The sequence below is a fragment of the Glossina fuscipes genome, unplaced genomic scaffold (assembly GCF_014805625.2).
Source record: "Glossina fuscipes isolate IAEA_lab_2018 unplaced genomic scaffold, Yale_Gfus_2 296, whole genome shotgun sequence".
Taxonomy (NCBI): Eukaryota; Metazoa; Arthropoda; class Insecta; order Diptera; family Glossinidae; genus Glossina; species Glossina fuscipes.
In genome coordinates, this window is record NW_023998639.1 from 60,904 (window position 1) to 77,853 (window position 16,950).

Here is a 16,950-nt window from a genome sequence, read left to right on the forward strand (position 1 = left end):
AAAAATGTTTGCAGCTCGCTTAAGAATATAGTGTGTTGTGTGATGGTTTTTTCGTAATAATTACCTAACACCGTAATTAAAAACCTGTGCACGTAAAAAATTTGTAAAAATTCGATTTATTTATGCATATTTGCTTATTCTAAGCTTGATGTATATATTCATAGCTACGTGCGTGTAAAATTTTCTCTTACATAATAATGACAAGCAACAAGAAAACATGGTAACATATTCATTAATTAAATCTCGTGCAAACTCATCCTTCTCTATTATCACAATTCTTATTCAAATTATTAGGTGTTTGCAAAAATTTTGCTCACGTTTTCCCTTGAAAATGGCAGTTGTCGTCGAAAATTGGTACAATATATATTAGTTTGGGAAAAAAGAAATCCATTATTTTTATATGAACTTCAGGACTTTATTTAACATGCTTCGGATTGTCCGATTTGGGTCAAATATGCACCGTTTTGTTGTATGATTTGTGGCCATTTTAAAGGTAACTTCAAAATGCTTCTCTCATAGAAGTCCTGGTTTTTATTTGCAAAAAACTCTAGTAGTCGATTTTCACAATCCTCCCTAGATTCCAATTTTTTATCATTAAAGATATTTTGCAATGCAAGAAAATGATGATAATCGCTTGGTGCCAAGTCGGGACTGTATGGCGGATGCATTAAAACTTCCCAACCAAGCTCCTGAAGTTTCTGGCGAGTCACTGTAGATGTGTGTGGCCTAGCGTTGTCCTGGTGGAACACGACACCTCCCCTGTTGGCCAATTCTGGCCGTTTCTGGTCAATCGCTATCTTCAAACGGTCCAGTTGTTGACAGTAGAGATCAGAATTTAGCGTTTGGCCATATGGAAGCAACTCATAATAAATAATCCCCTTCCAGTCCCACCAAATGCATAGCAAAACCTTCCTGGCCGTTTGAGGTGCTTCACCGCTCTTTGACCACGATCGTTTTCGCACAGGGTTATCGTATGTGATCCATTTCTCATCTCCAGTCACCATCCGTTTAAGAAATGGGTCTATCTCATTCCGTTTGGCCAAGGCTTCGCAGATGGAAATTCGATCCATCATGTTTTTTTCTGTTAATTGGTGTGGCACTCAAACATCGAGGTTCTTTTTGAATCCAGCTTTGTGTAAATGGTTTAGAACTGTTTTATGGTCGATTTTTAGCTCCTGGGCGATGTTACGACTGCTAACATGCCGGTCAACTTCGATCATTTCTCCGATTTTATCGACATTTTCGACGACCGGCCTACCTGTGCGAGGTGCATCTTTAACATCAAAAATTCCTGAACGGAATTTACGAAACCAAAATTGCACATAATTGGCTGTTAGAGTATCGGAACCATAAACACCATTCACAATTTTAGCCGCCTGGCTTGCATTTTCGCCTTTGTCAAAGAAAAACTGTAAAATGTACCGAATTTTCTCTTTGTTCACTTCCATTTTTAACACGCTGTAACTCACAACTGAATGCACCAAACAAAAACAGCAAAAGAATTTTTTTTATTGCGAAATGTCACCTTTCCAACGAGCATAAATATGAAATTGTTTGATCGATAGTTTACGAGAAATCTATCAGTGCAGCCATCTACCGAAAAAATAATGGACTTCTTTTTCCCCAAACTAATATTAATCAAAATAGTTTCCATCACTTTCTACAACATTTTACAATACCCTAGCAATATGGCGACATCATGTTGAAAGAACATATATTAGTTTCGCAGCGATCCGCCATGCTGCACCGATCTGAACAAGTAGTAATCAGGAGGCGTCATACCGCTGACAGAACTTTCATTTCGAGCTGCAACAGTGTATTCTGGCTCCTGCCACAAGTGCTCAAGAAGTGGCATTTTCAGTCAATTCGTGTTGACACTTTTAAACCGTTGATCCCAAAACCGACAATTGGAATATGATGGAGCAGCATCATAAGCCTCTGAACGTGTTTGGTGGGCTTCGGCAGCAGATTTCTTCAAGTAAACGAGGAAAGAAATGCAGTAGAAAATCATTGTATTCGTTAAATCGAATTCAAAAGAAGAGAACGGTGTAAAAGGTTTTCGGAGTTATTCGATCATAGAAAAAGAATGTAAAAAAAAAAGTTTAAAAAAATCACCTGACTTGATCCTCCAAATATTTAGCTCTGAATTCGTCAGAACGAGTCAAGTGACACCCGATGGCGAGTAATATTAAATATATTAAAGATAATATTCATCCTAAAGGATAAATAGATGAGTACAGATGTTTTATTTAATTTCACAATTATTGCCGATTGAATTATGCCTGCTATTAGTATTTTTGATAATGAGTAAGAAATTCACATTAAAGGGGCAATTTTTTGCCAAGTTAATAATAATAGTAAAGAATTTATTCATGGTAGACCTTCTATTACGTCAGAAACTCAGAAACGAAATGGACCTGATCCGCTGTTTAATAATAACAAAAACAAACTTATCATTTCTCTTAAATAAATATTGAACCCATTAATACTAATTTTTATTATAAAGTTGTAGCCTTTTTAAGAAATCATTACTTTTTAAAAAGATTAATAAATCTATATCAATGGCACATCGCTTTCAATCAAGCCAGTTTAAAGATTCACCAATTTGTGTACGTTTTGCGCTATTTTTACAGATGATATTCCTGGCACGTTTTTGCTTTTTGTATAAACTTGTTACCTATGTTAGCATACATGTATGGAACTTTTGCTAACTTTTTGGCATTATATTTTTTTTGTTAACATAGCTGCTGCCCAGATGCTGAAATGAAACTTATGCTGCTTATTCGAACATCTATTATTATTTTCCTTTTGCTTTTTCTGCGAAAGTAACATGTCAGATTTAAATATCCTGTTTGCAAGAACATTTATATTTTGAGTGTTATTATGTATTAATTCGCGAATTATATCTCCAGTTATAATTATTTTGTTATTATTTTTTTATAATTTACGCATTATGCTCGGTAAATATTTGAAAAGTAAAAATTTTTTCCCGAACGCTTTGCAAGCTGAATATTTATTTGAGAATCTCTAATGGAGCAACGTTTATGATCTTCTGTCTTATCCTCCTCATATTCGTTTTTTGGTAATTTAATATTGTATTTATGTAAATATAAGTGTACACTGTAATGGTCAATGGTTGTCAGGATTAACGCTTAGATTTTGTTTCTAACAAAAAATTCATATCATTTTTAGAAAGCCCTAATCTTGAAAAGGCGGTATCGTACAATTGCAATCATTTCGTTTACGAGGTAGATCAGTTTTAATGACGCTGTTTTACCTGTTTGTAAACCAATAATAGAAATACGATACGAATGACAACTCTTATCCCGATATCGCATCGGTGATGCTGAACGTAATAGTCGCCCTAAAATGGTGGTGGAAACATTAAAAAAATCCTATGATCCGCGAAAATTGAAAAATGAAGTTACAAGGAATGACTAAAATTCTAATGTTAACAAAAGGTTACGTGTTCACTATTTTGCATTAAAACTTTGGCATGTGAGAGCCATTATCCTTAGAAAACATTTGCAAATTTTTATCTGCGTAGAGCAAAAAGTACAATTTCGCTTACTTTTGAAAACAGGAGTCTTCTCAGTTTAATTTCCGTGCAAAATTGTTACTACCAAATTTGATGTCAATACCTTAAGTTTTGGGATCAGGTTCAATATTTGTTGTAAATGCCCAGAGCTGAACCTATTTGGGTTAACCTAAATCCAGCTTGCTTTATTCCCAGGCTAAAATAAATGGAACATACGAAACATTTTCTTTAAACTTTAAAAATTGGTTCTATTCACATTTTCAATCGGTACCCTGCTGCCAGAACAAATTTTTCTCAACTGCAAGAGTTATCACCTCTTTAAGACGCAGTCTATTCTCTTAGACAACGTAAAGCGATAATGTAAACTTATCAAATCTAAGAAAAAATCATAAAGTTGTGAAAAGCCCGTTGGTCTTGTAATTTCAAACCATTTTGACAAATATTTTCCATTTACCCTTAACTTTACCAATTTTAATTCTTCCGCAATCTTTCTGCACCACATAAATGATTGCATTCGAAAAATAAATGTCTGAAACCTGCTTATTTCAAATTTTGATGTAAACTATTGAACTTTTTCAGTCTCCTTCGTTAAAATTTAGAAGAAATAGAATTTTTTTTTGTTCCGTTCGAATGTCCTAGTCCCATATGCTATCCCTATTTACATATTATATAGACGCGAATAGCCCCATTCATACTAATAAGTCTGCCACACGGGTGTAGGGTGTCGAATTTGTGGTTTCACATTAATCGTTTTACAAGACCACTTTCTTCGTTAATAAACTGATTTGCGGTATCTGTATGTAATAAAAACTTGCTATATACTTAATTGAACTCTCTTAATCCTAGTGATGACGACGATATTCTTTTTAATATGATATATTAAACCACATTGTAGGTATTATATGACGCTGCTTAAAATTTGTCGTGTTTAGGCTTTGCGATTTCTTCTGGTTATCAATAAATTTTTTTTCTTCTTAAGGCTTTGATTGATCTTAAGTGTTATTTAATTCAGTTTAATTCTAAATAAATAAACAAGCAGACAATTTTAGAAATATTAACATTTGAATGATTGAAGCGTATTTGAAAGAATAGGTTGTATATGCATTAATAATGTATCCTTAATGTTTAAATTAACTTATTGTAATTTTTAAGAATCATAAGATATCGTACATTATCGGGAATATCCGTAAGCATTTCATTTCAAACATTTAGTTTAAATATATTGTAAAATTTTGTTTAATTTTTGGTTTGAAAACTCTGTTGCGCGGTATAGACGTCTATATATTGTTTCGGCAATTGATAATTTAATTTCTTGTTGGATTTCGTAGCTATTTTGCCTTATAGTGTGTGAATTTATAATACACTTTGAGAAGAAAGTGAGCGAATTCAAAGTAAAAGAAGTATTATTTCTTTACGCTTCGATGGCTTTGGCCATGCAAAGTGTGCCGGTATTATCGGTTGGGCTGCTAATGCAGTCGTTGACCCCTCGAAGGGATTGCGATGGTCATGTCCTGACTGTAGGAGGCGGGACATAGACTTCTACAAATTGTTCACGGAGACGAGAAATAATTTCTCTGAATTGAGTAAAAATCTCGGCTCCTTGTTGGAAAAGCTTCAGATCATTAAGACTAGGTTTGACGAGTGTCGTTTTATTGACCACTCCTCTTCTTCCCAAGCTAGTAAGATCGCAACTCGTAGCGTAGCGTTTGGTACGTCACCTCTAATTCGTCCTAAGTCCGATTCGTTGGTACAAGTTAGCGCTTTCATAATGTCCTCGAAAAACGTCAGCGTTTCTGATACGGCTGAGTCGGTCTGTAACAAAAAGGTTATAAATAAGCCGTCAAGTCCTTCTGGTTTAAGCTATGCTGAAGTGGCAAGAATATCGCCTCATAGTGGCGTCACTCACTCAACTCAGGCGTCATCGCCTAAAACTAATAAAGAGCAATATAAATCATCCTCCCCCGCGGCTGTTCGAGTGTGAACGCTGGTCACCAAACTGGACATGTCGCACAAGCTGCTCCATTGGTAACCCCATCCATATTCTCCCCAACTCAAAACTCGCCAGTCGCACCCTACTGCTCCTAGCTGTAATGACTTTTGCTTGACGGCAGTTCCTCCTAGAAAAGCAATATTTGTGTCAAAACTGGCACCCGATACATGTGTGGATAACATAAAAAGTTATCTGGCGGTGAAAGTCCCTTCAGTCAATCTAAAGCGGGTTAGTATTTTTAAATTGGCCCCGTCTCAATCTAGAGCAATCTCCTGTTTTAAAATATTAGTTCCCATCGAAAACAGTGATATGTTGTTAAACCAACCACTGTGGCCAGTAGGATCCCTAATTAAGGAATTTATCCCTCGAGATTGTCCCCGTAATACCAAAGCAATAGTCTTGTCGCCTTCAAAAAACTAAATGTTTTTTCAAGCTCATTTTTTTTCATTTATCAAAATGTTAGGGCCCTAAATACAAAAATTCGATCTACTCTCCTAAATTCAATGAGCACGGAGTTTTCCAATTTGGTCTTCACTGAAACTTGGTCAAAGCCTGATATACATTCGTCGGAACTTCTCCATAATTCGTTTGAGGTTTTCAGAAATGATCGATTGTAAACGATCCATATCCGATTACTAATTTGGTCTCAATTCCTAATTTGGTTATTTCTGAAAACGACGTTTTTGAAGGGTTGAGATCTATAAAATATAGTGCGCCCGGATTTGAAGGAATTCATTAAATCTTGTGTTGTCGACTTATGCCGAGTTATTTCAAAGATTTTTAACAAGTTCTTGAATCTAGGGGTTTTCCCTTTGTGTTGGAAGACTTGTTTCCTTATTCCTATTCACAAACTTGGGAGTAGGCAACTTGTAGAGAACTACAGAGGCATTGCCAAGTTGAGTGTCTGGCCTAAACTGTTCGAGCGAATTGTGGCTCAGCATATAGCCTTTTCCATGAAATCGTATATTTTTCCTCTCCAACATGGTTTTCGAAAGGGAAGATCTACGGTCACCATCTGTTAGAGTTTACTTCTCATGTTTTCAAGGCTTTTTCTAGTGGCTCTCGCACTGACGTCATGTACACTGACTTTAGCAAAGCATTTGATTTGGTTAACCATAAGTTACTTATCTTTAAATTCCAAGCCTCTGGCTTACCTTTCTTCTTAGTGGAATGGTTAAGCTCTTATCTGCACGGTAGATAATTCAGGGTTTTGTTTAAACTCATTACCTCGGATGAATTCCCCGTGACGTCTCGCATGCCTCAAGATAGCCACCTAGGTCCCATCGGTGATTAATTCCAGTCAGATCTTAATGTACGCTGATGATGCGAAACTGTTTTCTTCCTTCTCTGTAGAATCGCAATCACATCACCTTTAAAGTGACTTGAATAATTTGGTTGCATGGTGCTCTTTGAATCTTCTGAAACTGAGTCTAAATAAATGTAAGAAGATCACTTTCTCAACAAGAAAGTCATTCATTACTCAGTATTTCATTGATTCGCATAAGTTAAAAGGGCGTCGATACGTTCACAGATTTGACCATAGATTGCGTTTTAACTTGCACATTGAGCTCTCGTTAAGCAAAACTTGGTTTTTTAAAGAGGTGGTCCAAAGAGCTTGATGATCCTTACATTACTAAAAGGCTGTACATGTGTTTGGTTAGACCAATACTTGAGTATGCTTCTGTTGTGTGGCCTCCTTCATGTAAGTGCCGTGTAGATTCAATTAAATCTGTTCAGAAGCAAGTCTTGCTGTTTGCCCTTAGAAATTTGGGTTAGGATCCGATTGCCTCTCTCCCCCCTGTGAAAATAGGTTGCTTTTGTTGTTCTTACCGTCTCTCGAGAAACGTAGATTTGTTCTTGGCGTTTCCTTCGTAATCAAAGTAATAAATGGTGCTATTGACTCACTTGCATCACTTGGTGAAATAAGCTTTAATGTCCCCAACTGCTTCTCTAGGCACTTTACCTGGCTCAACGTAAATATAATTAGTCAATGTAAATATAATTATGAGCTATTTAACCCGCTCAGAGTTGTTTGCAAAAACCTAAATGATGTCTATCACTTATTCTCATTATCGGACTCTTTAAAGTCTATTAAAGCAACATTGTAATGCGCCTATGTCCTACTTATTCTAACTCTTAACCTTAAAACGTCGCGATGAGTCGAAAATGAATTATTTTTAACAATTATCGGTTGCCAAGCTTATGCATGTTTGCGATGGCTTAGGGGTTCATTCGCAATTTGGTCCTATACCGATTGTGGGTGTGGCTCTATGCTAGTTGTGTGCTTGCTTTTTTTATTTTCTTCTAAGTTTTTAATATTAATTAATTTAAGATTTACTTTAAGAGTCATTTGAACTCGACTGTCAAAATTTTTAGTTGAGTTTTTTGTATAAGCGGAATAAATAAATAAATAAATAAAAGCTGAAATAAAAAGGATGACAATTGTTAGAGCTATGCAGCCGTTTTGAAAGTTATCTAGTTATTTATAAAAAGCTCGAATTGCTTGAATTGCTCCAATATGCTATTTGGCTGGAATCTTATCATGTACATATTACGATTGATTACAGGCCAGATGATATTAGGTAGACTAACAAAAATCTAATTTCGTTGTCATACCTGAATATTAATTTATTCGAAGGTTGACTGCCATGGTTATATGCGCCGCTCATGTTCAAAGACCATAACCTATTAAATATTAAACCTAAATCGAACTGAATAATGTATTTTTCACACCGCATTATCTTTTAATACTAACTAGAAGCTGAGACCAACATTAACAGACTCTCTTTTTTCTAGCAAGAAATAACTCGTTGCTCTATTTTTTTTTAATGCTTTTAATGATTTTAAGAAAACAACTGTACGTTTCATTCTCTTCGCATCGGTTTGTTAACTCTATTCATTTGGATTCTTACTGCCATAAGCTCAGAAGAGCAACAAAGTCTTCAAACTTTCCGAGTTAATTGCAATTCAAAAATTTTCCACATAGAAACTTTTGGAATTCTCCCTATGGCTTTCGTTCATATAATTAAGTACAAATGCTATCTTCAACTTCATCAAAATTTACAGTATACAGGCAAGCTCTTTTAGGGAATTATACATCACCTATATCATGATATCTGTCAATACTTTAAATATTTTCCGAGTACGCTGTTTTTGTTTAGTTGGTTGGATTATGGGCATCCATGTTTGTTCGATAACATACATTCAGGCAAGAAAATAATTGACCCGTTTCTAAAAGTAAGTAGAGAACTTTTCAAAAGCAATTTCAAGTCCTCAGATTTCACAATACAGCTTCCTTAGAAGCCATTAACTCGTACCGCTAACACAAATACTATTTTCAAGCATTCTATCTCGGCAGACGTCTTTTATGAACATCGCTCTCTATTCATTCAAAATATTTCTTGGTGTTTGTAGCATCGCTGTTCAAAGGGTTCAAATAGGGAAGTAATATAAAATAAATGAGTTGGATGTCTTCAAATAAGAATGTCCTCGAGTCGGTATTGGAAGGTTGCATATAGTTACTTCCCTCTCCTTTTTCTTAATTTGTCCAATTTGTAAATCTAGTGCTTGGAATTTACATAATTTATTAGTTAATCAAAACGTGAAAATTACTTGACAATCGAAAACCGTACGCATTGAAGGGAGTGTTGAAATTTACGCATATGACATCTAAAGTGTGGAGGATGGAGGCTTTAGGATGATACCACGGCAACGATACAAAAAGGGTTTTTTTAAAATAATTTATCTTGTATGGGAAAAGTTAGTTGAATAATAATATTCGAGGGAGTTATTAAGCTATATATTTAAGTTATATATTTAAGAAATTATTTTTGACAAATATTAAAAAATAACAAAACTGAAGCTATCCTTTCCGCTTAAAGTTGTAAAGAGCAAGAATTCTTTCTGAATAGATTCTATTTAGTCAACATAACATCCGTAGAGAGAAAACCATATAACAGAGGAATGTTCAATATTAGTATTACTAAACTCACGTAAGCCTTTTACGTAATTAAATCTTTAAAAGTATAATAATATGTGAAATATTTATATGCAGAAGAACTTTTCAAAAAAGTTGATTTCGCGAGTACAGAAATGGCATATTAGAATCTTCACGCCCCCGATGCAAAATTAAGCGAAAGGTTTAAAAATTTTACTTATCGCAATTGTCTGCAATAACTCTATACGTAGCAATAAACTATTGAAGGCAGTCTTACGTAGAACTACTTTTCCTATATTGTGTGAAAAATTGTTTTTTCTTATTATTATTATAGAATTTAGATGCACTGTAGTGTACTGTGTAGTATTTAAAAAGCACGGTGAGGAAATACTTCGAATGGAGGAGGTTTAATGCACTTTACTACGAGGGTATTAATGTTTGAATTTAGGAAATAAAATATTGTTTTTTAATGGGATGTTGTGGATTTGAAGCAACTTTGTTAGTTTAAGGTGGGTACACTACCTTATCGGCTTAAGCCCACGGTGCGCGATGACACACGAGTTGGTTTTGCGTAACGGGCGCCCTCCAGAGAGTTGGACAATCCTTATAAGCTAGCGCCTACACTACACTGGAGAAACCAGATATTTTATTGTGGATGGCTCAATAAATCCACTCTGGGGAGTGTCGAGGCCTATTATTACCTCTAATTATTTGCTCTAGGAACGATAGAAATCACAACCACCACGATGCCCACCGAAGAGCCGTACCCAGGAGGGTGGTACACTAAGCTAGCATCCTTACTCGCTTGCTTGCATGTTAGTAAAATAAGTTCAAAGGCGGACGTGGACTTGCAACAATTTCAGAAATTCCAGAATCTTTCATTATAGTTATGATTATAATGAAGAAATTTTAAATCAAGAACTTATCAGCGACAGACAAACCAACTCTCCCAAATGTCGTGTTAAGAATCAAATAGGCTGAATAATAACTAAGACATTACAATTACCTATCATTATGATACTATCAATGTCGCTTTAACGACATCGCAAATAAGAGTATATAGGGTGAAACGCCCGCAAATGTAGGAACAAGCTAAAAATAAATGTTTATAGAGTTAAACATAAGCGGAAGTTGGAAACTATATTTTATGTAGGACGAAGATGCAACTACAGTGACATTTAGAACATCATTTTTAGTGCGATATAATCTACCCCTTTTAAAATTGTGGAAGTTGGTGGAGGAATATTCTGATCAATGTAGATCAGCCTTTAGCCAGGTTTCTGTGAAAGCCAAATTCGAAAATTCTATGCTCACAAAATTTACGGAAGTAATCCGAGCTATAGAGTGTAAACTTGCAGAGTTTCGAAGTCTGTAAATAAGGTAAAATTTTTTTATTAAAATCTCTTTTGGTCGCAATGGTTTCTTTAAAATGGTTTCAATCCTTGCAGCAGAAAGCGTAATTTTAGCTGGCGATATAAATTGAAGCGTAAAGTCTGATAATTGTAAGATGCCAACCCGTCTTTTAGTTAACCGACGTCACCTTTGCTTGATCCTGTGCAAGTCCTGACACAGATGTAGCTTTCGTAACAGTTTAATTAAAAGTGGAAAACTACAGGTTTTGCGTTGACTAAAAAATAGGTGGAACTACATGCGTGCGTGAAACTTGGCCTTCAAGGAGGCAAATAAAGCTGAACAGAGGGGAGAATTTTTTATTCCACTTTGGCGGTTTAGGCTGATCGTGATCAATAGATGCCCTGCATCATTTTTGCATCAAGCGGATTTAATTTATTTTTGTGTTTTTATTACATTTAATTCGCCTTGAAACTTCGCTCCACTGCCACCGCACATTTGGTAAAGAAACTCTTCATCTGTGTTATCCAGTAGATGGTTGTATTGCCGTTTATCAAGATTCGTACACAAGACATGGAATGTGTTGAAACATTTGTCGTACTGTACGTTATCACCTTTTTTCGTCTGCGGCTAACATTTGCGCCAAACTATTTTCTTATTGTTCACATCACTTCTACTCGTTGCCGGCAGTATTTACGTTAAACTTTATACCGTAGCTCTAAACATCTAAACTTTCACAACCGTAACTCTACACGTCTATTATAAGTCTCAGTTCTACAGGTGCAGTTATTAGAATTGTTTGGCTTTGGGGCGACTATTCTCTCCTGCCAATATTGGTTCCTAATACAAGCGGAATTGGAACAGTTGATTTGATTTGTTCTCTGGCGCTATCATACTTCCAGGCATGCTCACAAATTTCTATTCCTAAACACGATGGTATACTAATATTGCCCGAGATGCCTTGGTGTATGCTTGTCGACGTATTTCGAAATATAGCTAATTTTCACGATTGTATACCATAACTGATTTCGATGATGACTTGTATTTTCCTCTATTGTTAGAAAGATTTCTAAGTCTTGCTTCTAAATTATGTGAGACATCACCACTCTCCCATATTAATGACAGAAGATATCAATATTAAGACCTGGGATGCCCACGACCTTCGCGAACTATTCCGATTCTTACTTAATCATAATATGCATGTTTGCGTGGTATCTGAGACATGGTTAACATCTAACTTTCATGATTCATTCTCCTCTAAAATTGCCTGGCTCAAAGAAAATTGAACTGGAACCGTCTTGGAAATGACAACCACATTCAAATAAAAACCTTTAACAAGCAAATTTTAAAGAAATTTTAATTTATTGAAATTTATCTTGGAATTGTATGCTTTCCGCCCTGAAGAAAAGTTCAAGTTCATTGTGGAACATACAACCAAACAATAACTTGTATAGTTCTAAAGGAGAAAAATGTAATATTTTCGGCCGGTAGTCTCAATCTTCATTACTCTGACGTCCCTAGCGACATTGCTACCACTAATGAAGTTACTGGTGTTATTGAGCAGTCACCTGGTCTCCATGGAATTAATAACTAATGCTTAAAGCAGTTACCTAAAAATGTAGTCGACAAACCGGTAAGCCCGCTTTCATCAATTAGTACAATATTGGAAAAAATCACTGAAGAGAAACCTATAACATCTTTTCTTCGCAATAGTTCGGATTCTGAAAGGAACATAACACTATACAACTACTTCTTCAAATTCATCATTTTGTTAAATCCAACTTTAATTCCGGAAGTTCTATTGGAACGGTTTTGCTCGAGATCAAAGCTACTTCAATTTGCCACGATGTATTCATTTCTAAAATGCTTCGTCAGTATTTTTCTTTCGGAATCGTTAAAATCACACAAAGCCTTTTGAAAGATGGACACTTTAACGTTTATTTCGGATCGTCCAGTTTTCGTTCCATTATAATTGATGTAGGTTGTGCACAAGAATCTTGTCTATCACCTATACCATATAATATTTTTACTACGCATATTCTACTATCTAGTGAATCCATACTTTCCATTTTTACTGATGACACTGCGAACCTTGGTTTTGGCATTTTTGCTGCTGATGGCATTTCCAAGCACTTCCTTGTTTCATACTCGTTTCTAACAGAATTTTAAGATTAAATTTTAGAACAAAACCTTAAAGCTCACAGATACTCTCACATCAACGAACTATTGTAAGTAGTGCTGCGTATTTCTCTTTTTCCTATTTTCCTTTTTTAGTTTATTAGGTTTTCTTTTATATTTTTTCCGCTACCTTACTGTTACAATATTAATAATAATTTATTAATGTCTAATTTGCAAAGGAGAATCTTTACTCCTAAACTCTTTAATGTTCTATATCATGCCGAACACAATTTCTAAAATTAGAAACATATGAATGTATGTTGCACTGCAACAAATGTGTTTCCACAATTTGAAATCGGTATTTTCCTCTTTGCGACTTGAACAATTTTTAATTCGGAGATTGCAGATGGAAAAAATTTAGTTTTGTGAAATGGGCGGGTATAAAAGACTGGCCTAAAGCCATACTTAAATTTCTTATGTTTTATACTCTGTGCATACAGTGCATATTAGGATAGACCCTTTTCGCACTGGCAAAGTAAGCCTGTCTGCCTGTCTGATTTCCTCCAATGTATTTTGTATTGCACTGAGAGTTCGCAATTTTAAGAACACTTCGGCATAGTTTCGTTTAGTGATGTGCTTCCGCCCAAGGACAAATGCTATTGAAAATGTATTGGATCGCATCACAGCAAAGTCCAATATGTACTATTTTGTGATGGAAACAAGGAAAGAATAATAAAATCTTTAACAAGAATATTCAATTTGGACCACGTGAGTTCATATTTTCGACCGTGTCTGCTACATAATGGTTTCGTGAAAAGTATTTTTTTACATGGAAACAAAATACAATTTTTAGTGACGAAAATGAATAAATAGTTGTGTTAGGTACAGTATTTATTATAAGTATTCAATGGTCGGACTTGCCCGACTATAATGTTTTTACTTGTGCTTTGGTTGCTTTTGGTTCGTTTTTTTCAAGATATGATTCTGTTTCGATTTTATGTCACAGTTTCGCCGCATTGGTTGGAATACATAAAATGTGAGTAGTTCAAGCAGGAAGAAAACCATACTAGTGCTTATGCCAATTATCAAAAGGAGAAATGGACCTTCCAAATGCTCTTCTGTCAAAACGATGGCCTTTTCTGCACCCAAAGGTTAAAATAAATTATCAAATCACTTCTGTTCTATATTTTCACACCTGTAAAGTCGGGTCGCATCCTTTGAATGCGATTCAAATAAGTGTTGTTGTAGCGAAAATCGTCATTAATTTTGTCTAAAATTCCGAAATCTCGCATACGTCGTATTAACAAATTAAATTCAAAGAGAAACGGAAAACCTGGTTTCATAATCATCTGCACCGGGCTGGAAAATACATTTTGCTGGAAGGCATAAAGATCATCGACAATTTTATTCTGTAGCATATACATGCGACTACTCAGAATGACACGTTCACCTATTCTAACAGCTTCCAAGTTAGTAGAAGTTGGTTGAAAATCTAAAGAATCGTTGTAATCATCAAAGATCCATTGATCCTCTTCATTTTCAAACCAATCCCGTGATTCTTCGGAGCCACCTGTAAACGACATATTTTAATTTATGATCTAATATCATCAACTCGATCTGTTTTTGTATCTCTTTACTCACCAAATGGTATTCCTGCTGCTACTACTTCGTGCAAACTGTCAATCTGATGCATTAAACCCGGATCGGTTAAAACCGAAATCAATTTTGATGCGTAAGTCGTACTGACATTCAGACCATATAAAGTTAATGCGAGAAAAAACATTCGAGAAGCATGGCAAAATGGTCTTTCGTTCACAGAAACACAGATAACCACAGCCAAATTGTTAATTCCAGTTAAAGAAAAATCCTTAGATTTTCTCGGTTCAGGCAACAGAATCACGAATATGTACCAAAACATCCATGATATAAATAACATTCCTAGTAGACTTAACCAGGTCGAAGTATCGAATATCGAGCACAATGCCAACCAAATTGGTCGCGCATTCGCCAGCTTAACAAACCAAGTATAGCGATCTTGCAAATAGCAGTCGGTAACCCAAAATTTTTCATTCACATCGTTGTCTGGATAAAAACCGCCAATGATGAAATCACAGGACTTTTTATCCAGTTTACCCAACAAGCCACTAAATTCACCGAAATCGTCTTCTACGCCACGACTGTCATAAGAGCAGGTCTGGTTAAGCTGAAAAATATACGAAATAATAAAAAAATTGCACAAAAACTAAAAATTTTACTTTAAATTTCAGCCGGTCTTTTAGGAATCCAATCAATTTCATTTCGATCCCTTCAATACAGTCCGACTCGACGTAAGGAGCCAAAACCGACGCACATAAATGGAATGTGCAATTTTTTGCGTTAAAAGCGTTAAAATATTTATGTAACATCGGTTTCATAGCAGCAGCTCCAGGGTTGAGTTTCCCATCATTGCATTGACCGAAAGGCAGAGCTGTTAATTCCCGGCAATTCGATTCGTGGTAATAACGTAGGGCAATTAAAGAATATTTGGTAGCAGATGTAGCATACAGCAAAGCAACACGAGTAACAAATATTCTTTGCATTTCCGTAAATATTTCCATAGCTGTTTCTTCTGTCCGATTGCGGTCATTTGCGTTGTGATACAATACTAAAAATTTCGCTCCAGGATTCCACGATATCGATTGGAGCATATGGCGGCGCAGTAAATTCGACAAACGCGTAACGTTATCTAAAACAATTACATAATAGTCAGCTAACACCAATCCCTGCCGATTAAGATAGCTCCCGTTGTACGCTTCACCGTCCGAGATCACGCGCAATTGATAATATTTGCGATGCGTATAATTTTGCCCAATGAATTCGTTTAATTGTTTCAAGTAACCTAACTGTATTTGAGCAGCTGGAGTCGTTAAGTTATACGCCTGAACGGATACAACATTCAAAGACCGAGTCAGCTGTTCTCGTCTTTGGAAGTATAGCTCCGAGAACGCTTCTAAGCAATTGACACCAGCGATCCAACTGCGCGGGCCCATATCATTTGGCTTTCGCAAATATACGACAATGTTAGCTGTTTCGTTGTTTGGATTCACTATGGCCCAAATTGGTTTCCACCACAGCATTCGCAGTATGCAGATAATAGTTGTAATAAAAATTAGTTTCATTTCTTTTATGTGCCGTTGCAATATTATCTTCGAGATGTATTGAGAGGAATATTTTTTCATGTTTTTATAATACAACGCGTTGCACGCTTATACGATAGCTTAATTAACGTTGCATGCTTCCATGTTGATTTTGTTTGGGCTTGTTAACCAAGCAAGCTATTAATAATTATGAATAAACAACATGTAACGATAAGTTTAGACACTGCATAAAACAAAAAACATTATATTCACTTGACCTAAATTCTTTGCCTTTTTACAGTAAGTCTGTCTGCAGATTGTGAGTTCAGATTTGAATTTTGTGGTTTGACGGTATATTCCACATCCATACCAATATCAGTCTTTAAAGCATTGTTGAAATTATCCTGAAATCTTTGATTACGGACGACGTTCTAGTCGATTTTTTTGCTGTTGTGAACGAAATTACTATCAAAGTCTTTTGATTGGAATTAGCGCTTCCGTCTAAAGCCGAAGAGATTTTTGGAATTCGATTTTAAATTAAGTTTCCAATATTAATTCTGAAAATTACGATGCTACGAAGGAAATGATAAAATGAATTAGATAAGATTACACAATTTAGAAAAACATGACGACTGCTTATATAACAGTGTTGAAAATATTATCGAAACTGCCTTTCGCAATCGAAGTAATTAGATGAGGCTAGTATTAATACAATTCGGCACTAAATAAAAAAACCAAAATTTTTTGAAAGATTGGACTTCCTTAAGTAAACTAGCCCTCTTCAAGAATAATAAACTACCTCTAATGTTTTCCTGCACCGATCCTTTTTCAAGGCCGGATTTTCGAAGATCCTCAGAATGTGCTTCAGTTTTCGAAATCACCTCATCATTTCGTCTCAATC

General features: G+C 35.5%; 2 protein-coding genes across 15 annotated transcripts in view; one reads left to right on the top strand and one right to left on the bottom strand.

Moving 5' to 3' along the window:
• Positions 1-16,950, top strand: part of LOC119642945 (protein NDNF) — a 55,235-nt gene that overhangs the window by 13,191 nt on the left and 25,094 nt on the right. The gene's annotated exons all lie outside the window — the stretch shown is intronic.
• Positions 12,753-16,049, bottom strand: LOC119642943. The gene is made up of 5 exons (XM_038042258.1): positions 15,189-16,049; positions 14,575-15,136; positions 14,129-14,503; positions 13,874-14,072; positions 12,753-12,969 (listed from the first exon to the last, which is right to left on the bottom strand). The coding sequence occupies exons 1-5, from the start codon at positions 16,047-16,049 to the stop codon at positions 12,753-12,755; spliced, it is 2,214 nt and encodes a 737-aa protein (XP_037898186.1).

Coding starts and splice junctions, on each gene's coding strand:
- LOC119642943 (XM_038042258.1), bottom strand. CDS start 16,049: ATGCTGTGGTGGAAACCAATTTGGGCCATAGTGAATCCAAACAACGAA. Junction 15,137..15,188: donor AAGACCGGCTGAAATTTAAA/GTAAAATTTTTA, acceptor TATATTTTTCAG/CTTAACCAGACCTGCTCTTA. Junction 14,504..14,574: donor AGCAGCAGGAATACCATTTG/GTGAGTAAAGAG, acceptor TGTCGTTTACAG/GTGGCTCCGAAGAATCACGG.